Source organism: Callospermophilus lateralis, chromosome 1 (genome assembly GCF_048772815.1).
Source record: "Callospermophilus lateralis isolate mCalLat2 chromosome 1, mCalLat2.hap1, whole genome shotgun sequence".
Lineage (NCBI taxonomy): Eukaryota > Metazoa > Chordata > Mammalia > Rodentia > Sciuridae > Callospermophilus > Callospermophilus lateralis.
In genome coordinates this window covers 102,901,450-102,923,218 of record NC_135305.1, presented here as the reverse complement: position 1 = coordinate 102,923,218, position 21,769 = coordinate 102,901,450, and the positions used below count along the sequence as shown (strand labels likewise).

General features: G+C 39.7%; 1 protein-coding gene across 1 annotated transcript in view; it reads right to left on the bottom strand.

Moving 5' to 3' along the window:
* Positions 1-21,769, bottom strand: part of Abca13 (ATP binding cassette subfamily A member 13) — a 427,810-nt gene that overhangs the window by 220,765 nt on the left and 185,276 nt on the right. The window contains exons 36-39 of the mRNA XM_076864534.2: positions 12,631-12,768; positions 10,832-11,009; positions 7,240-7,458; positions 16-212 (exon numbers count right to left, since the gene is read on the bottom strand). Of these exons, the coding sequence (XP_076720649.2) occupies positions 16-212; positions 7,240-7,458; positions 10,832-11,009; positions 12,631-12,768 (732 nt within the window). The remainder of the gene's footprint in view (positions 1-15; positions 213-7,239; positions 7,459-10,831; positions 11,010-12,630; positions 12,769-21,769) is intronic.

The window sequence follows — 21,769 nt, the reverse complement described above, 5'->3', positions numbered from 1 at the left end:
AGGCCCAGGTCTTACCTTCCCGATACTTGAGCAGAATATCCCAGAGGCTGCGCCGGGAGCAAGGGTCCACCCCACTTGTAGGTTCATCCAGAACTACTGTCCTCGATGTGCCCATGAAAGCAATGCCAATCGAGAGCTTCCTCTTCAGGCCTCCAGAGAGAGCTTGAGTTTGTTTGTGCTGATGCTGAATTAGCCCCACATCCTTGAGAGTTCTGAAACAAGAAGAAAGGCTTCACTCTTCTCTCCAACACTTGAAAGCTTTACTCTGAATTCCACTCCACCTACAGGACTATGGTGACTGAGATATTTATAAACCACAGGTACATCAAAAAGACTTGGATGCTACATTTGCATAGGAGTCTTTACAGAGTAGCATTGTCCTTCCCCTTTGTTAACTGTGATGCTGGTCAACAGTGTCTGCCAAGTAAGGTGACTATAAAATACTTTGTCTCCTCCCTGGATAAGTCTCTCCATTTCATTCAGACATCCTGCCAAGAGGAGACCAACATCTCCTCAATATGGTCGAATGGTTGAAGCACCAGTGTGGTCAGAAGAAGAGAAGTTCCAGGGCTCCCTTGAGAAGGCCTTTAACTCTCTGGACCACTAGGTACTCAAATGGTATCTCCCTAACTTCCTAAATAATTAGGAAGTCCCAAGGACAAGCCACTTACAAAACATAAATCCTCAATTTCCATTAATGTAAAAATAAGCCTCTTATTCTCTCAGGGATTTTTCATTCTTGAGAGTTCCAGAAAATTTCAGATACCTATCCCAAAGACTTCCCTGTGTGAAGCTTTACCCTCCATGTCTATGGCTCCACCATCTTTTCTCACAAATAACTGCCACTCCTTACCATCATCATACTCTGTTAAGTCCACAGGAAGAGACCTACTCCTACCTCATCACCTGATTGAAGTCTCACTCCTTGTTCAAGACCCAGTTTAAATCATGCCTCCCTGAAACCTTCCCCTGGACATTCAAACCAAGTGGGTTTGATACCCTAAGCTTCAGGACTTCTTATCACTTCCTGATAGCCAACAACTGAAGGGCCTCTCTGAACTCAGGGAGACTGTCAGACTACACAGGCGCTGTAGAATCACAGAGGTTCCACATAATCTTGAGATTCAGCAAGAGTCGAGTTTGGAAACCTTCCAGAATACTAAGCAAAGCACTGAGTCCCGAGAACTTGCTTGCCTGATGACTAAGTAAATTTTTCATGTCTGCTTTATTATTTATATATTTTCTATCCTAACACAGAAAGAGCTCTAGCTAGCTTCTTAGTGTCTAGTTTTCAGTCTATGCATTTTTATATTTAGTTCAAGTTCAGAGTGTACTTTCTGCTGGTTAAATCTCAACCTAAACTTTTGGCAGTAACATATGCACCTGCTTTCTGTGTTACCCACTGTTGACAACATCCAAGTTAAGAAACAGGAAGATGAATGGTTCCGTTTCAGCAGGAAACTGCTGGACCCTATACTCTACCAACATGTTCCCATGTGGGTGATTCCAATACAGCAGTGGATGTGACTCTCCCAAGCTCAGGTTGGACCCGGTAATCAGAGATCAGTCAGAGAAGACAGACAAGAAAATATATCAATAAATTGTCAAATATTCTCGAACACGCATGTTCTGATTATATTTCTATATTAAACTACCCCTCTTTTTTTTATTGACACAGCTCAGAATGCCTATACTACCTTTTTGGGCAGACCTGCAGTGCTGCCTCACTTTACACCCCAAACAGGACGAAATCCCACCTTCTTGTTATTCTTGGCCTTGTGATTCAGGAGTGGTTTTGACTCTGAGACACTCTAACCTCTACCTGTGAGTCTGTCACAGCACATTCTCTGCACAGGTGCCAGGCAAGGTATTAAGTGAGGGCACTGTGTTTCTATAATGGCTGAGGTTTGCTTTCTCTTATCCCTTAGGAAACTGGTTAGCATCAGTCTGTTTTACTCTGTGAATTTGCTTGTTTTTGATGGAAATCTGCTTTTCTAATACATTTTGAACTTTAACATATTAAAATATTTTATGGTCAAATTTATTCATCATTTTTTTCTTAATTGGTAAAACCAAGAGTGATAGACAGTAACAATGAGGTAGAGAGAATAAGTATGAGTCTATTTTATTTGTGTGCATTTTATAAATTCTTTCAAGATTGCACAACGCTAGCTACAGGTGCTGGATGTTTATGATGTACATTTGGGGATAGGGGCAGCAACAAAGCATCATTCCTTCTCTAGTAGATCAGCATCCTGTGAAGACATCATATACACACACCCAACTAGAACACAAGGAGAAGAAAGACAGTGCTATGGGTAACCCACAAGAGACTGTGAGTTATTGGTCTTGAGAAGTCCAGCTTGAAGTACAAGTTTCTATTCACATCAAAATGTAGTAGAATTTAATCATGGGTTTGAAGAATGTCATTTATTCAATTTATAAATTTATAACTTTTAAATGTTAAAAACTTTTAGCACTTATCCTGGTTAATCATAATTAACATTTATTAAACATGCATTTTATGCCAGCTTTTGTTTTAACTGCTTTGTGCATATAAATAAATATATTCTACACAACTTTCCAAAGAGGTTCTACTGTTGGAACCCTATAATATTTGGGAAACCAAAGGTAGAGAGAGTATATATTGCAAACAGATTTCTAAGCAAATGGCAGAGCTGGATTTAAACCTAGCAATCTAAAGCCAGACTGTGCCATTATAGACTACTGGCATCCACTGGGTCACTGTGACACCCATCAGACATAGCTGTTAATGATCCCACTCTCGATATGGACTATTGTCCTTTCCCAAGGATATTATGCTTATTTTCCCAGAACAAAGCATGAAGCCTGATGACTTAATTTGCACCCATGGTATACCCGTTAACATCAACAGAGGTCTAAGGACTTGACATGTTCTCCAGGAAAGGATATGTTCCTAGGACTTTAAGTCACAAGGTATTGTCTGGAGAGACTAAAACATTGCCTCAGGAGCCATTTCCATTTCATTGGTTTCTGATTGTGGTTCAGCTACTTTGATCAAATTTAAAGATTAGAGAAATATTATGGTTTGGATCTGCAATGTCCCCAAGAAAGTTCATGTGTTGAAAGCATGGTCCCCCAAATAGCAAGGTTCAGGGAGGGGGGAGCGTGGGTAGTTAGGACATGACTGGATAGTAAGGGTTGTAATCTCATCAGATTAATCATCTGGTGGATTAATGATTTGAATGGATTAACAGGGGGTAACTGAAGGCAAGTGGGGTGTGGCTGGAGGAGGTGGGTCACTAGTAGCATTGCCTTGGGAAGTATATCTTTCCCTGTTCCCTCCCTTTCTCTGTTTTTCCTCCTTTCCCACTGCCATGCCCTTCCACCATGATGTTCTGCTTCACAATTGGTTGACCAACTGCATTGTTCTGAGCCTAGAACCATTCAGTGGCTCTACCATGTACTGAGGCCTCTGAAATTATAAGTCAAAATAAATATTTTGTCTTTTAAGTCATTCTTGTCAGATATTTTTAGCTACAGCAATGAAAAGCTGATTAACATAAGCAGAAAACAATTTGCAAACATTGGTCATATTTTTACTTGATAATTTTTCTTGAAAAATCCAAGGTCATAGAGTGGCTAGTATTTTTTTTTTTTAATTATTGATCAGTCACATACCAAAAAGAAGCAAATACTTTCTGTAAATTTAGATTTCAAATTTCTTTTCAAAAGAACATGAAAACTCTCTAATTGAGAATATTGCTAAGCAGCAGGAAAAGAAGGAAAGGACTTTCTCTCATATTGACTCCACTTATCTACTGGAGACCCTGTTTTAGTGGTTTCAGTTCAGGCATCCATTTATTTGGCAAACATTTACTAAACCCCTACAATGTGTGGTGCCTGCCATCTACTTGGCTAGAGAAACGAATTGAATCTTATTTATAGTTTTAAAAAATATATGTGAAGAAATATAAGAATATAATAAAGTATAGTAAAATATGGGAAAGGTAATAGTAAAGCCCCAGGCATTGTGGGAACTTTTAATCTAGTGTAGAGCATTCTCCGTTCACCTTCACCAGTCCCAATGACTCACGACCAAGGCAGACCCTAAACCTTGTCTTTCCAGCTACCATAGTTGCTCCAGTGTCTCAATTCTGTGAATTCTTTTCTGATCACATGTATATTTAAAACCCCTCTCTCTACTCAGCAATCACTTTACTCCACAAAAATCAGTTTTTCATTTTTCCTCTTAAGGTTCTTCTCCCCTCACTTCCACATTTCTAAGTCCATGGCCATCAATATGATAACTTCTTTGCATGCACCCTTAACCCTGAAAAATGTTGAAGCTGAACACAGGCTCCCTTTACCTCCTGCTAACTTACCTGAACCAACTATGCTCTCAGGAGAGCCAATTGCCAGCTCTTCTTCTAGGACCCTTTCCCTGTCCTCTATAGGCAGTGTTCCACCAAGCCTCTAGTGCAACCCAATCACCCACTCTTTGCTGAACCACTCTCAGCAATGTACAGATATGTTACTGTGAGTTGTGTCTTTGAAGCATCCTTTTTTTGACCTCAATTTTCCATTCTGGTACCATCCCATTTATTTTCTCCCTTTTGCCGAAAAATTCCTGGGAAAATTTTTACCAACTTTTGTATTGTTACCAACTTTCTCCCCAATTTTCTCCTTCTCTTTTCTCTTTAATTGACTTGAGTAAGATTTCCACCCCTAGCACATTACTGACATCGCTTTTCTAGAGGTTACCAAAGACAACTGCATGCTAGCCCAAAGGTCACTTCTCAGTCTTCCTCGTCCTTGGCTTGCAACTGCACTGATGCACTGATCTTCCTCCTCCTCAATGGGCCTGGTCCACTCTTTTTTCTTCCTCCTTCTTTCTTGGTTTCTCTTGCCTTTTTGACTTGTTCCTCCTCATCTGTCCATGACTGTGTCACTGTGTCCAGGCTCTGCTCTGCTCTGGACACAGTGACACTGTGTCCTCTCTCTGCTCTTCTTGCACATATGCCCTCATTAATTTTGTTACTACCTCCAACCTGAGTTCCATAGTGTAGGCCAAAACTCTAAAGGGTAACATTAACCATATAACATCTCATTGATTCAAAACCCTGACATGTTCCTCTCTTGACTATTCATCTTCTCCAGACCAAAATAAAGGCCAAAAAAAAAAAAAAAAAATTAACAACGTGTCTCTTGACAAACGTTCACTCTAAAGCTTCTGCGAGGGATGCCACTCTCTTGAGCTCACATTTTAATTAAGCTAGACATTATGGAAAACAAGGGGTGCTACAGGACACTAATAAGGAGCATGTTGGCTCTAAATCCAATGTTTTCAGTTTTCCCTCCCTCTAATTGAGAACTACTGTCCTAGAACATGATCTCATTCTGACTGCTTTTGCAAAATTGGCTTTGTTGCCAGGTAACATGCTGTGCATTGATAACCATTAAGGTTGCCTGGTACCCAAATAAGATGAAGCCAATGTAGCATTGTTAGGTGCATGATTTAAACCGCCAATCACAATCACTGTTGAGTTTACTATAGCCCAGGGTAGACACAATATTTTAAATTAAAATAAGTGACCTGTGACTTTTAATATAAGAAATTTGGTGGTATGTAACCAATTTGTTATTTTGTAATATGTAGACCATACAATGTCTAGTCATTTCTTATTAAGTATATACTCAAATTTAAGACAGGCTTACATAGTAAAAAGTGAACCTTTTTTCCTGTACATTCAAGAGTACATTGTCATTTACACTATAACTATTCATATTCACTTTCTGAAGACATCATAGGTATGAACGAGCCCACCGTACAGTACAGAATGCCTTTCTCACGTGCCAACAAGGTGAATTTTAAGAGACAGACATGGTGGCACACACCTGTAATCCCAGTGGCTCAGGAGGCTGAGGCAGGAGGAAAAGACCTACGTAATTTAGCAAAACCCTATTTCAAAATTTAAAAACATAAAAAGGGCTAGGGCTAGGGATGTGGCTCAGTGGCTAAGCACTGGTTAAGTGGTTAAGTTAAAACTAGTGCAGCAAAGTATTTCTGGAGAAGCAGTTTGCCACCTTCCAGTGCTGTTCTATAATCACTAACAAATCATCTTCATTTCCCAAACCACTGGAACTTACTAAGAAATGTCCATATTGTAGTCAAGGGAACACCACCAGAAATGTGCTAGAGAATACCCATTCCCTTACCTGGCACTTCTCCAGAGGCCCCTATCTCTCATGCTACAGCCGAGAAACCATCCCAAAGGAAAGGCAGCAGAATGCACTTGGCATCCGAGAGTCTTGGTTTACTCATGTTGCCTATATGAACTGCATGGCTCCGTTGCCCTGAGCTTCAGTTTCCTCATCTATAAACTGGAGACAGCCCTCCCTGCCTCCCAGGGAAGAGACACTGCTATGACCACACATGTGGTCACTCTCAGCACAGGTCACCCCTTTAGCACTTCCTTCCAAAGACATGCTAGGGGATCCCACCAGCCTTCCCTTCCTCAAATTTCTTCTGCTCACTTCTGCAAAGCTTATGTTCTCCCACCAACTCAATCCACCACCTTCTCTTCCCTGGATCTCTGTCATAGCTGCCTAAGAACCCCATCTTTCAGTCCATGCTCCACAATCCTCTTTGATCCAACCCAGGTTATTCTCCTCAGTTTGCGGTGCCCTATGACAGTATGATTCACATTCTTGCGCCTGGTCTCGGATGTACTATCAGTGCTCCTTCCATCTGAACTGGCGGTCTCCCCCGTCACCATGGCATCTGCTGTAGTGTAGCAAGACCTAACTCCCAGATCTGAAGCCAAGCACAATCCCCTGCTCTTTAACACCTGTAAGTGCACTGTATAGTTCTAACTCCTTGCTGTGACTAACAAGGTTCTTTACAACCAGTTCTTCTGCTTGCTTCTGTGTTATTTTTATTTTAGGACACCCCTGGGAATCCTTAGCTCCAGACACATAAAATTCCTCCAGCAGCTTATCCACACTTTCCTACATTTGCTCAGCTCTTCCCCACTCAAAGATATAACAGATCAAATGCAGTGCCTTCCCTGGAAAGCCTTCCCTGATATTCCCAGTATCCATGGGTATCTGAATTCTATGGCTGAGAACCATTTGCTAAATGTCTTCCTCCCATAAACACAGGCATAGCTGATTTTTTAATGTGTCTCTTTCTACACTCTTCACTTACAGAACTAGGCAAGGACAGGAGGAGTGAAGAGATTAGTCTTTACTAACTTGTTGACTTGCTGCTGTAGCTCCTTCTGGGTCCACCCTGGTGCCTTTATGGAAGCAAAGAGTAGGAGATGTTCCCGGACGGTGAGATTGGCAAATAGGACGTCCTGCTGCGGACACACCCCCAGCTCCATCCTGACCCTGGACAAGTCTGTCTGCAGGTTCTTGCCATTGATGATGATGGCCCCAGAAGTGGGAGGGTAGAGCCCTGTCAACATGGATCTGCCAGAGAAAACAAATTAGCATGGATAAAAGTGATGCTGAGACTCTGAACACTGATGATCCAATCAACTCCCAGATGATACGTGCATTCTATGAAGAACCAACAGTTTCTACATCTGCAGTTAAAAGTTCTGAGGAGGTTCAGGGGACATTGATTGATTAATCTTGGAAATGTGAGCATATGATCATGTCTATACCCCCATATGGATCACTGTGATCATAGAGCACTAAAGTTGTATCAGACTTTCAGATGGAAAATCCAACTTTATTTGTATACAAAAGGAATCAAGCTAAAGAAATAACATATTTACCTAGGTCCTTGTAACTGAACATAAGCAAACAGAAATGTCAACCTAGATTTCCAACCTGTGGCCAGTCCTCCTCCTGCTTTCACCAGACTATTTGTCCCTATCAAATCCACAAGAGTTGAGTGATCCATTACCTAATACTCACTTATCTGACTTCACCAAGCTGAGGATTGCCTAGTTCTGCTTCCTTGTTTCAACTGTTTCCTTATTTATAAAATGTTAATAATTCACCTATATTAGGACTATCAAATATACTCCTAAGTATTTATGCAAGAGAAATTAATGGCCATATGAAGGTATGTACATGAATATTCATAGCAGCTTTGTTCACAATCACTAAAAACTGGGAACAGACTCAATTGTCACCAACAGATGAAAACATGACCAAACTGTGGAGTCTCCATACAATGGAATACCACCCATCAATCATAAGACCAAGCTGCTGATAGACTGCAACCAGGAGTGAATGGGCTAAGCAAAAAAAAAAAAAACAGGCACAATTCCATGTGTAACAGATTCTAGAATAATTTATGGGGACATAAGATAATGTCTGTGTTCCCATGTAATACACTGTGAACACAGACCATTCTTGCATATGAAAATCCAACTTTACTTTTATAGAGGAAAAGTCAGTATCCTTAGAAGTTGGTTCCACAACTCCTCATGAATATTAAAACCCTCAGATGCTCAAATGCCTTATATAAAATGGAGTCTGAGGTAGGAGGATCATAAGTTCAAATCCAGCCTTAGTAACTTAGTGAGGCCCAAAGTAATTTAACAAGAACCTGTCTCAACATAAAATAAAAAGGACTGGGGATGTGGCTCAGTGTTTAAGCACCTCTGGGTTAAATCCCTAGTTATCCCCTTACTCCACTCCCCCTAAAAAACACACAATGTAGTGTTTTCAAATAACCTATGCAACCCTCCCATATCATTTAAATCATCTCTAGATGACTTTAATACTTATACAATGTATATGGTGTATAAATAGTTATCGTATTATATTGTTTAGGAAATAATGACAAAAAGTCTGTACCTATTCAGTACTGAGGCAATTTTTTTCTCAAATTTTTAAAAAAATTTTTTAGTTGTAGATGGACACCATACCTTTATTTGTTTTTATTTTTATGTGTTGTCGGGGATTGGTCCCAGTGCCTCACACATGCTAGGCAAGCACTCTACCACTGAGCCACAACCCCCACCCTCTCAAATATTTTTGACCTGCTATTGGTTGAATCTGTGGATGAGGAGCCCATGGACATGGAGAACCAACTATACATATTCTGTAGAAGTCTCCAAGAGGTTTGTTTTTAATAGTGAAGACTGAGCTCATTAGTGGACCTCTTGGATTCTCATTAGCCCTGCTGTAAAGACAGGAGCACTGCACAGGACTGAACATGCACTTCTCAGGTTCACTAGCTGCAGCCTAGTCAGCAAGCCTTGAATCTTCAGGGAACTCCAAATTTAATTCTCATCATTCTGTTAAACAAGCACACCAAGCTTTCCTGGGCAGAACTGTACATTAGTAAAAGCAGGATGTAGAATACTAGCTTTGGGAATTATCTATATAACTTGTGCTTCCCCAATTTGCAAACACCAAAAGAAGTCTCAGAGAGTTTTTTGGTTCTATTCCAATTTTTTTTCTGAGATTTCTTCTCCCCCTGCCCTGGGGATTGAACCCAAGGTTGCTTAGCCACTAAACCACTAAGCCACATTCATGGCCCTTTTTGTTTTTTATTTTGAGAAAGGGTCTCACCAAGTTGTTTAGGGCCTCAATAAGTTGCTGAGGCTGCTTTTGAACTTGTGGTCTTCCTGCCTTGGGATTGTAGGCAGTGACCAGCCATATATCGATTCTGAAGCCTTGTATATATTAATTTTCTGTCTTTCATAATAAGCTTGAAGCAAAATCCTTTGCATTATCTTCATACTTTAGTCCTATATATTTAGTGACAAAAGGGATATGATTTGTTTTTAAGAGAAATCCGATAATTTCAGTGGGATAACCTTTAGCATACCACCTGTTCTACCGCCAGCTCAGAACTATGACTATTTGAATTTATTGCTTTTCCAGGGTCACATAATTGAATTCTTTAATCAAATCTATACCACTGGACCCTAAGCCAAAAACCAAATCTCAATAAAAAAGAAAACAAGAACCAGAATTTGAAGAAAATGATTAAAACATTTGCAAATATAGTTCTGCTATTCAGAAAAGCAAAATTATCTTGCCCTCTAGAAAAAGAAAAAAAAAAGAAAGTATCAAAGAATTTTCCAAAACTAAAGTAAAATATAATAAATTATTTGTAGGAAATACAAGAAGAAATATTTAAAAAAAAATCCATCCACCGGAAATAGAGAAAATCTTACTGAGTGAAATAAACCAGATGTAGACTATCAAGGGTTGAACGTTTTCTCTCACAGGTGGAAGCCAGAACAAAATAATGGAAAGAAGGAAGCTGGGGGGGGGCGGGATCAGAAAGCACAAAGATTATCGGGAAGATCAGTGAAGTAGAAGGAGGGAAGAAGGAAGGGAAAGAAATATGAAAACGATTCTGACAGACTCATGTTTATATATATATATTCACCTTTGTGTACATATGTAAAGTACCAGTCAAAAATAAAGGAGTGAAAGGAAGATCAGTAGAGGAAGGAGAAAAAGGGGAGGGAAAAGGAAAGGAAAGAGGAGACGAAATGGGGATCAAAATCAAATTCCTTGTGCATATAATTTTGTCAAAAAGAATCCAAACACTATGTATAATTATAATGATCTGATAAAAACATTAACAGATTGACTTAGTTAAAAAAAAAAAAAAAAACTCCATGCATCCCATCCTTCCTCAGAAGCTACTCTAAGTCTAAAATGTAATTGGGTAATTGTGTGACATAGAGCCGCTCTGGGGAGAAGGCTCTGACTCTCTCCTGTGTCACTGAACTCTGAACTGGACTAAAAAAATACAAAGAAAAAAAAAAGAAGAAGAAAAGAAAAGGAGTGAAAGAAATCAGACCTTCGGTGTCATGGGTAAACTGGTATTTGTAAGAACAAAGGAAAGCAAATTGGGACGCACATGATGGTGGTTTTCCCGGCACCGTTGGTCCCCAGAAGTGCGGTGATTTGGCCTCTGTGAAAGGTGAGGGTGAGGTCTTGGACAGCCACCTTGTGGCCCTCATGTTCCTTAGTCACAGACAGCAGGGCGACTCCTGGGGCATCTCCTTCAAGCTCTCCTCCGCTTTGAGGTAATGACCCTGTGAGAAAGATGCAAATTCTTTCTGAAATGATTTCAAAAGTACCCCCAAAACATTTACACTTATTGTTGCATTGTTTTCTTTAGAATTGAATTCTAATTCTGTGTCATGCAAAGCAGTTCAAAAATCCTTATTCAAAGCAAAAAGAAAGTTACTTCATGGCAGAAATTAAGTGAAATCACAAATGACAGTTTTAAACCCTTATGAGAAATAATTTGTAGAAAATACAAAAATAAAGACACACGCATGTATTTCTTGGTGTAGAGAAAAGAACAAGGCAGGTGAGTTACACACCCAAAGGTCCATAAGAAATATTCTGCTTGATGAGAGTTGATAGGTATTGGTCAATCTATTCCAAATTTTCTAAAAGATTCATGTTTTACTAGTTTAATCAGAAAAAAATTACTCCCAATATTAACTCATAGCATGCAAACACCATGATGGTGTGGGAGACCAACCTTGCACGTGACTGAGTCACACTCCCCAGCTGGGTGCTGAGGCACTCAGTCACAGAAATGTGGCAGAGCTCTCCCCACCCTTCTTGGGTTTGAGAGATGGTGTCTCATGCATGGGTATATCTTGCTACAGCCCCATGGGTGTAGCTACGCTCACCTGTTCCTTTGTAATATTACCCCTTGCCCTGTTTAGGATAGAATCTTCCATGGAAGTGCCTTGTATGTATCCCCTTCTCTTACTGTGCCCTTGGGTGTGGCCTACCCAGATGTCAGTCAACCTGCTGACAGTGGACATCTTGAAGATAGACTCAGCTCCCTGAAACCTGACCCCTTGCCTCATTTGAATAGTTTCTCCTCAATAAAAGGGGTCAGCACGTGTTCTCTCTCTCTTTCTCTCTTCCTGCGGACCCTTAAGGTCAGAGGAGCCGTCATAGCGACCCCAGTGAAAAAGGTATTTGTGTCTCTTGTGTGGTTATTTTGTGCAGCCCAGTCAGCCCAGTTTACCTGGAGTGACCTCTGAGCCTTTTGGTCGTGAGAACAGAAACCCTGCATGATGGGAACTTGCAACTCCATGGGTGGTGCACCCATCTGGGTGGTCCTTTTGTAGAAGTATCTATGTGTCTGGCCACAGGAATGGGCTGTGACTAGAATACAGCGATATGAGAACAGTCCTGCTCTCATCTCCTTAGAACACTTTATCCTAAGAGCATTATCCATTGGTAAGTGGCATTGATAATCTCTCACAGAAACATGGAACAAGCTGGAATGTGTGAAATCACTTTGACATGTTTAAGTGTACCACACCTGGCAATTGCTTTGCTTTGCTTTTATTTTTTTTCAATGTCCTTCATTTTTGGACAAATGCTTTAGTTTTACCAAATTATTAGAGATGCACAAATATAAATGATACATAGAATACAGAGAGTGGGAGTGCTCGGAATAATAAGTAATGTGAATATTCTGGAGTGCCTGGGCTCATGCGAACAAGATATGACCAGGGGACAGTGTCTTGCACTTTAGTCCTGCAGCTGTTTCTGAACCCAAGACAGTCTGAAAGTGAGTTTCTAAGAATCAGTTCTAAGTTCTAAAGGCTCACCCAAAAGTGAAAACCAAAAATCAAACTGACCAGAATACAAATGCATCTAATGGTGCTATTTCTTACATACCTTGATTGTCAAAGTTCCCATTGAAGAAGAACAAACTAGAACTTAGAGAGCGTCGATGTTTCTCTACCAAGCCACATATACTCTTCCAATATGATGCAGTGAAGGGGAAATACCATGGTTTCCTTAAACCAAAAGTTCCTAAAAATTGAATTAACATGAATATAATTATTTTCTGTGTAAATGAAGACTCCATAATAGAATACGTTTGCATATTTTCAACATGCATCCCACGCATAAACCAGTAATATCCTGAATCAGTGTATTAGCTTTGAAGGAAGCCCTAAATCTCCTAAGGTCCAAGTCAGGGCCATCTGCTAGGACCCACTCACATCCAGTCCCACTAGGAGACTTTGAGAAGTGCTCAATAAACCTTTTTTTGAATAATTGTTGATTCTTCCCCAAAGTAAAGTCTCATCCCTGCCCCCACATTGCCACTTTATTTCCTTATTACTCATCTCATGTCGATCTTTGATGTTTGCATGGATTCCTGGATAAGAGGAGGAGCATAAAGTAAGTAACTGAAAGAATAAATCAATTAAAACTCCCACAAAGAGGAATAATTCATAATGCTAACATTTTCATATGAAATGTATCAACATTCTTCAAACGTATTCTTCAAATTCATTTCAGTCCATTTAACAGCTACTTTGTCCTCATTAGAAGTTGAAATGAAAGGGGATTTAATTATTAACACTTTTCAATTTTCTTTAATGCATCTATTCTAGCTTAAGTGTGATGAGTGCAACTAACCTAAAGGCCTAAATTCTACAAGTGATTGGAATACAAAAGGTTTATGCGAAGATTAGTTTTGCACTTTGACCACCAAGCAAAAGAGAAATATGCAAGTGTTTACATAGCTAATCAGATTATTCAAAAAGATTGTCATATACTCCAAGGGGAATGATGGACCTATCATCTTTGGAAAAGGAAGGGAGTGTGTGGTGTTGTTATTGGGTCTAGTATTGACCATTAGCTATGGGCTGACTTGTGTCCCCCCAAATCCACCACTGAAGTGCTAACCCTCAGGAGTTCAGAATGTGACTGCATTTGGAAAGATGATCTTTAAAGAAGTAATGAAGGCAAAAGGTGAGTCCTAATCCAACGAGGCTGGTGCTTTACGAGAAGAGGAAATTGGAGATTGAGGACACAGGAAGACGACAGCCATTTACAAGCCAAGGAGAGAGAAATCGACCCTGCTAACACATTTGTCTTCCAGTCTCCAGAACTATGAGATGATAAATGGTTGTTATGTAAGGCACCCAGTCTGTGGTATTTTGTTACAGCTGACTGAGCAAACTATTGCAGGCAGGGTTCTCAAAGAACCTAACAAACTAAGCATCATCCCTAGGTAGAAAGAGGATGAGTCCATCTGGGTAAGTAGTTCACATCATATAGCATTCCTCTGGCTCTCTCTGCTTTAAGTGCTGTCCAGAGTCTTTATCTGGATTAATTTACATGGTGCTGCTACAACCACAGATATAGCATTACCACTTCTGTCTTCCTATCAGAAAGGAAGAGACAGCAAGGCTTGTCCAAAGACACAGAGTTGGTGCTCTTAGAAGCCACACACTGGCTGGTCTCCCTTTTCATGCCTATCTGAGCACACAGGTGCAAGGCAAGCAGATATTGACAAGTTCCTTCAAACAAGTTGCCCTTGCCTAAAACAAGCAAACTGACTCACCCCAGTCCTAGGCCTCCAGTTTTTTAACTGCCAATTGCAGAATAAGCCTTTGTTCACACACATGTGAACAATTCACATGTGGAAGTAAAAGGAGATAATAAATAAGCAAACAAGTACATCAGGAAAATTTTTGTGCAAATGTTGGCTGCTGTCTTGGCCCTCCCACTTGTTCATGAAGCAGCCCCTTTCCTGCTAAGGGGTATCCTAGGTGAGTGTGCAAGTCACTGTCATGGACAGTGTGGGTGGGCATCACCTTCACAGTAGCAAATCCATAATAAGACTCAAACACTTTGGAATTGAGTTAGCAATCAAAATCCTCTGAATCTAGAAGACAAAATGATAAAAAAAAAATGGGTACCTATATCTGAGTGCAAACAACACTACTGTAGTTTCATTTATAATGGGAAAAAGGCAGAAATTATTTAAACTTGCAAAGAGGAAAGTGCACGAAATTATTTTTTTCATTTGATGACATATTGAACAGCCATTAACAATATTTTTAAAGATGTGGATAAATGCTTCTGATGATACTATCTTTTTAAAAAGAGAGAAACATATATACAATATGAACCCAGCTATGTGCAGAAAAGTATCTGAAAAAGAATAGAAAAGATATTATTAGCTCTGTTCAGTGAGATTGGAGATAATTGAATTTTTTCTCACCGGCTATTCATACATGCAAGTACTTTTAAAACATTTAATAATAAACATAGATCCATCTGAAATATTACAATGCAAGTTTTTAGAATCAACAGGAAAAGAACAGTACCTCTATGCAGATTCTAGAGGGGCAACTAGGTGCAATCTGCCTTTCCAAAGGAAGCAATTGAATATCTTTACATTTGGTGTGCCACAAAGAAATTGTAAGACAAGACCTCAGCTTTGATCTACTTTAAGTGGAAGTTATACAAAGACATTTTATGTTTCTCAGTCTTTGGGCCATTACTGAAAGAGATGATCACCATACATATGGGCACACAAATGCACATTCATATATACACACATGAACATAAGTATACATACACAAGCACAACTACAATAATTTCAGGAGTCATGACACTCCTTTAATGGAACAAAAATGCTGTTTTTTTTTTTATTGATGATGACCTCATTTACTCATTTGAGTTCTGGGAAATCACACCACCCACCAGCCCTATTCATGGTGGGGATGTTTGCTGACAATAGATAATGAGTACTCTGAATGATGGCAGAAAAAGAGGAGCTCATTTTTCTCCCAGGACCCACAGTTCCAGCCCAAGAATGAACAGAGCTCCTAAGGTTGCAGTATCATGGCAATAAACCTCAGGAGATCACCTGAATTTGGAACATCTGACGCCTTGTCTTGCTGTTCTCCAGTTTGCATCTTTCTGTTCCAGAGAGATGTCACCTACTACACAGAATCAATTAATCATTCTCTGGTGGTATAAGGGTCAAGCTAAAGAATCAGGCACAGAACTCACCTTCTTATGACTTTCATTCTAGTGAAGATGACCAAACAAAGCTATTGAGAGGAAATCAAGGTGATAAGTATTACAATTGCAGAATGTCCTTCAATTTCCATGGAACCAGGCTCTTTGAGAGGAGGACAAGACTTGAGAAAGAAGAGGCAGATAGGCAGTGTGGTGGTGGACACCTGTAATCCCAGTAGCTTGGGAAGCTGAGGCAGGAGGATCTCAAGTTCAAAGCCACTCTCAGCAAAAGCAAGGCACTAAACAACTCAGTGAGACCCTGTCACCAAATAAAATATAAAATAAGCTGCGATGTGGATCAGTGGTCGAGTGCCCCTGAGTTCGATCCCTGGTACCAAACAACAACAAAAAAAAAAAAAAAAAAAAAAAAAGAAGAAGAAGAAGAAGAAGAAGAGGAGGCGGCAGAGAGGAATAGGGAAGGATTGCTAGATTTATTAAATACAGGATGCCAGACTGAGTTTGAATTTCAGACAAACATCAAATAACATCTAATTATAAGTATGTCCCCAAAATTATTTGTAGTTTTTCTGAAATTTGAATTTATTTTCTTTGGTCATCCTATGTGGTGATACCAGGCACATTGCTCATCAGTGTGACTAGAACAGAAAGAGAAGCATGAATGAACAAACACCAGGGGAAGTAAGGATAGACTAGGAGCCACAAAGCACACAAACCTTTATTCTGTAGGCATTTTGGAGTTAGGGAAGTTTATCAAGACAGGGGAGAGTTGGATCCATACAGTCAATATTTAAAAACTGTGACTACATGTCCACATGGAGGGTAGACTGTGGACAATGGGTGGGACCTAGAGATATGGGAAGGAGTTGTAAAGGTAAAAACTGGTCTAGAGCAAGGGCAATGAGGCCTGAACTAGGGTGATGGCTTCAAGGACAGAAAGGAGGGGCAAAATATAAGAGGCATTTCAGAGTTAGATAAAAAGAAATTAAAGATAAATTAAATATTAAAGGTTGACTTGCTTAATTAAGCCATCTCAGTACTAATATGTCTGGACTTTTAAACTCTTCTCAATTAATCCATTAATCTAACTGAAGCAAGGAGCTGCCAAATCCATGTGAGTGTGGAGGTTCCTCAGCTCTTGCCTGCCTTTTGCTTTTGCTTATAAATCCAAATTTGTTTTATGAACAACTCCAGACGCACATGCCCCCTGCTCACATTACCAAATGTAATTGGGCTCATTAATATGTACATAGGCCCTCAGTGCATACTGAGCTTTTCTCCTCAAGGGGAACTGCCTGCTGGCTTGTGGAGACCAGGAAACTAATTAGCATCATCCCCCCACCAAAAAAAAAAAAAAACCTGACAGTGATAAAAGGAGAAGTCAATGAGATTAGACAGATCGAGCCGAATCAGATTTAATTGGAAGTACATAAAGAAGAGTTTATGAAACGAAAACTCTCAGAGAGGACCAGCTGTTTGCTCATGAGCTCGAAAAGAGCAAGGAGACCTGCCATTGACACTGAATCCTGCAGCCTGGGAAATTAGATGGTGCCCCATCTACATGGGATTGAGAAACTTCAGGGTCAGGCCTGTGCAACTACTTTGTAAGGAAGAAAGAAAGAAGAAAATGAAGAGAAAGCATTTGGGTGGAGTTTGGTGTGTGTGTTTATGGTACAGGGAGAGAAGGGAGTCAGTTCTCACTCCCTCATCTGGGAAAGACCCTCATACTTAACAGACTTTCAGAGACCCTTGATTTGATGATACTTTCACAGAAAGTATTTTAGAAATGTGGGAAGGAGCACTTTTGGTAGGCACCTCAAATGGGTGTTTTTAAATGTAGGTTTTTATAATTATTAGATAGAGAAGCCAGTAGATCAGAAGATGAGAGCTGCCATTGAGAAGAAAATTTATTACTCCTAGTTCTCAGTAGGAACAAACATAGGGTAGCACCAAACAGAGGGAAGAGGCAATGTGAACACGAGCCTAAACAATGGTTTCTAAGAGAAGGAACAGGTGAGTAGTAGGGTAGGGAGGTTTAAAATTGATTTGTTTATAAAATTTTATTAGATTATGGGGAATAAAGGATTCCTCTAGTTATCTCAAACCTGGCCTTGGGTAATCACCGAGGCAGGAGACAATGCCCCAGATTGTGAGAGCCCCATAAAGGAGGTGATGGGAGTGGGGACTCTAGCCTGGAGGGTTTGCACAACAAGTGCACGCTCACAGGCCAGACACTTACTGTCTCTGGGAAGTATCTAGCCTGGGAGGGGCAGTCCCTCCAGAGCCATTAAGGCCCCAAGATGTTAATCACCAGACTACAGAAAGAAAAAAAAGGCATGATTAATATAAAGGGGGTGGTACAGGCTAGGGATGTAACTTAGTGGCAGAGCACTGCCTAGTATGTGAGAGGCCCTGGGTTCAATCCCCAATATCCAAAAACAAAACAAAACAAGCAAACAATAACATAAAAAAAGTTTAAAATAAAGTATAAGGGGGATGGCAGGTAGTTCATGAAAATCAAAGGAAAATTAGTAGAAGAAAGGGAACAAAAAATGTGGGTGAGAGGAGAAGAGGAAGGGGAGGTGCTGGGGAGTGATACTAACCAAATTACACCGTTATATATTATGTGCATGTGTGAATATATAATAACAAATTGTTAGGTACACCTATAATGCACCAATACAAAATGTTGAAAAAAAAAAATAAAGGGGATGAGGCAATAGTCTTCAGTGTGCAAAGCTGTGGGATAGCAGGTATCCTATGAAGTGCAGGACAGCCTAGCCCGATGAAGAACAGTCCTGAACTTGTGTTCTGTAAGACCCATCACACATTCCTGCAAGTGAGAAGTCCCTTTAGTTATCCCAGCTTAGACACATAAACCCAAAGTTTCTGTGCAGTTTCCATGTATAGCACATTGAATTCTGCAACAATGCAACTAAGCAGAAGACTACCAAGTGACGCTAACGCTGTTCATCATTTCATAGCACCACACTATCCGTAGTGATGCCACTCAGTGCTTTTGAATTTGCAGTGCCACACAGCTTTATTTCAGCCTTCATTTGACCCATGACATGCAAATATATGACAGAAGAATTGTACTGCATTTAACACTAAGATTTTTAACTTAGCAGAGGTTAATGAAATGCACTAAACATCATTATCAAAAGGTGAAGTAATTTATATTACTGCCATCATATATATATATATATATATATATATATATATATATATATTTCAATATGAAATTAGTTGTGTAAAATTTATGCATTGAAATGACTAATGTGAAAGCTTTCAATTACTTTTCAATCTTATTCTGATGCTATTCCCAAATACCTACCCTCTTGGCATCTCTATATCACTGTTTCTTTGGTCAATTACTCTTTTGTTTTCTGTCACCTACTAAAGAATAAATCTCTAAAGTTCTTAAAAACCTGGACACTTACTGGAGGCACTGACATGGAATGGAATTATGAAATAAGAGGCAAATCTTTTGCTATGTGTCCTCATTCCCTGCCCCATGTGATGACACATGGAATTACCTGATAGGTTGCTTTTAAATAAGACTCAGATCACTTAGAATAAGTAAAGTTCTTTCATCCATTTCAATCATGTCTAATTTTTCTGCCTATACTTTTGTACTTGAATATAAGCTTTCTCCATCTTTGTATTACATATATTTAAATCTGACCTGTTATTACTTTCACATGAAGTTTTATTCTAGTGTCTACATTTATGCTTTTCCTTTACTTTTAGTTCCACTAATGGCTTGGGATCATTTTCAATCCAGACTTACTCCTCATAAGGGCAAGCATCTGAATACCTCCCTCTGTGAGCTGATGAAGTCAGACCTGCGCAATGAGAACTTATTGTTTTATTACAAATTGCTTCCTATTTCTCTTTCATGTTGCATTAAAACATTACATTATTCTTGAATTATACATGGATATAGGTTTTATTACCTGTAAATATCATTTCAAAGAGAACTTCTAGAAACTGCCATACTACTTGTAGATGTGAAAGCTTCTTCAACATTTTCTATCATTTTTATTGTTTGTTGTTATTAGCTGACTTTGTCAAAGTTGAAAATGAATGCTTTATAGAATTAAAGGACGTGCAAATTGCCAGCACTGGAGCTTTAACTTTTGAAATAGGAAGAATCAGCAATTTCATGATAATAAAGGAAAAATATTCATTGCCATCTTTGGCTATCTCTATGTCTTTTATTTTTAAATTTGTGCTTTAAAGACTTTGTTGCTTTGATGTTTTATCCTGGAATAGACTCTGATCTTCCTTCCTATCTAGCCTATGGCTAAAATTGTTAATGTAATCACAAAAAGAAACTATTAAAAATCCACCACTTTCTTTCTCTAAACACAATGTAGAGATGGGAGTTCATAATTTAAAGGTGGCTGAAGGTCCTTTCTCCTTTACTTCCCTTTACGAGATGTGGAATCCAGTCTAGCTGGGAATCTTAACTTATTTGAGGTCATAAAACACATTGGCCTGATAAAAGAAAGGGTGAAGATGTCCCCTGGCAAAGAAAGGTGCATCCAGGTGGATTTAAGAGAGACTAAGAAAGTAAAATTAGCAGATCTTTGTCTCAGTTTGAGTGTGGAGGGTGAGAACCAATTGTGAGGGAGCTCGAGGCTCCTCAAATTAGTGTATTGGGAGAAGCTAACCACAAGAGAGAGAGTGGGATTGCAGGAGTGGGAGCATGAAGATATGGGCTGACATTGCAACTGTCACCTAATGGGAAGGCAGGGAATGTGGAGCCTGAAACAATGGAAGAAGAGATGTGGAGAGGAGCAAGAGATGCTGGATTTCCCCAAAAGAATGACAGTAAGTTTCAAATTCAGAAAATTCACACAGCATGGTCCCATAGGTCAGGGTAGATCCAAAAGACAATCAAATTTGGTACTTTAATCTGCGAGTCCTCTAGATAACATTTCTTTTTTTCTTTTTTTCTTTGAGCTCATTTTTTTGGGGGGGGCGGGTGGAATAACAAAGCTCTTCTGCAAAGTCACCCGCTTAGCTGATACTCCCTTCACTCTTGGGATGAGGAGTGACTCAGTGCTCTCTGGGTGGGGCCTTTCCCACCAGTACTCAGCTGCTCTGAGCCAAATTGCCTTCCTGCTTCAACTCAACCCAGTTGCCCTTTCTTCTCTCAAAGATGACCATGGGAGTGGGCACTTTTGTACAGCAGACCCCTATCTCCAGGCTCAATCTTTTCTAAATTACAGTAAAACATCCATAGCAAAATTTAAAACCTCAATTATTTTCAAGTGTGTAGTTCAGTTGTGTGTATGAGCACCAACCTGGTGGTACCACCATCACCACCACCCATTTCCAGAAATGCTTCACCTTCTCAAAATAAAACTGTCCCCATTAAATTACAATCCTTCACTGCTTCTTCCCCAGAGTTCCTGGAAACTCCCATTCTTCTGTCTGTCTCTATGAGTTTGCCTGTTTTAAGAGCCTCATATAAAAGTATCCTTTTGTTACTGGGCAACTCAAAGCTCCTGTTTAGGGGTTCAGGAGATGCTAACCATGAAACAGAGTGGGACTGCAGGAGTGGGTGCAATCCCCTCAAGGTTCATCTGTGTTACAGAAGGTGTCAGAAATTCCTTTCTTTCTAAAGGTAAGTAAGATGCATTGTATGAATATATCATTCATTGATAGATGTATGTATGAATATATATATTCATTTTATGAATATATCATTCATTGATATTTGGGCTGCTTCCACCTTTTGGTTCTTGTGAATAATGCTTCTATAAATATGGGTGTACAAATATCTCATTTAGACCTTGCTTTCAATTCTTTTGGAGGCTCAGTCTTTTCAGTATTTCTTGCTCTCACAAGGAGTATTTTCTGATAGACTCATTTCTCTATTTCCTTTCTTCATTCCAGCCTCTCCAATGCATTCAGATCTCATTTATCAAAGTCCTCTAGAAAGTCTGTGATGTGCTCACCTCTATATCCCCCCTCCTCATTCATAGTCTCTTTCCCCAGAAAAATGCTTTTGTAAGTT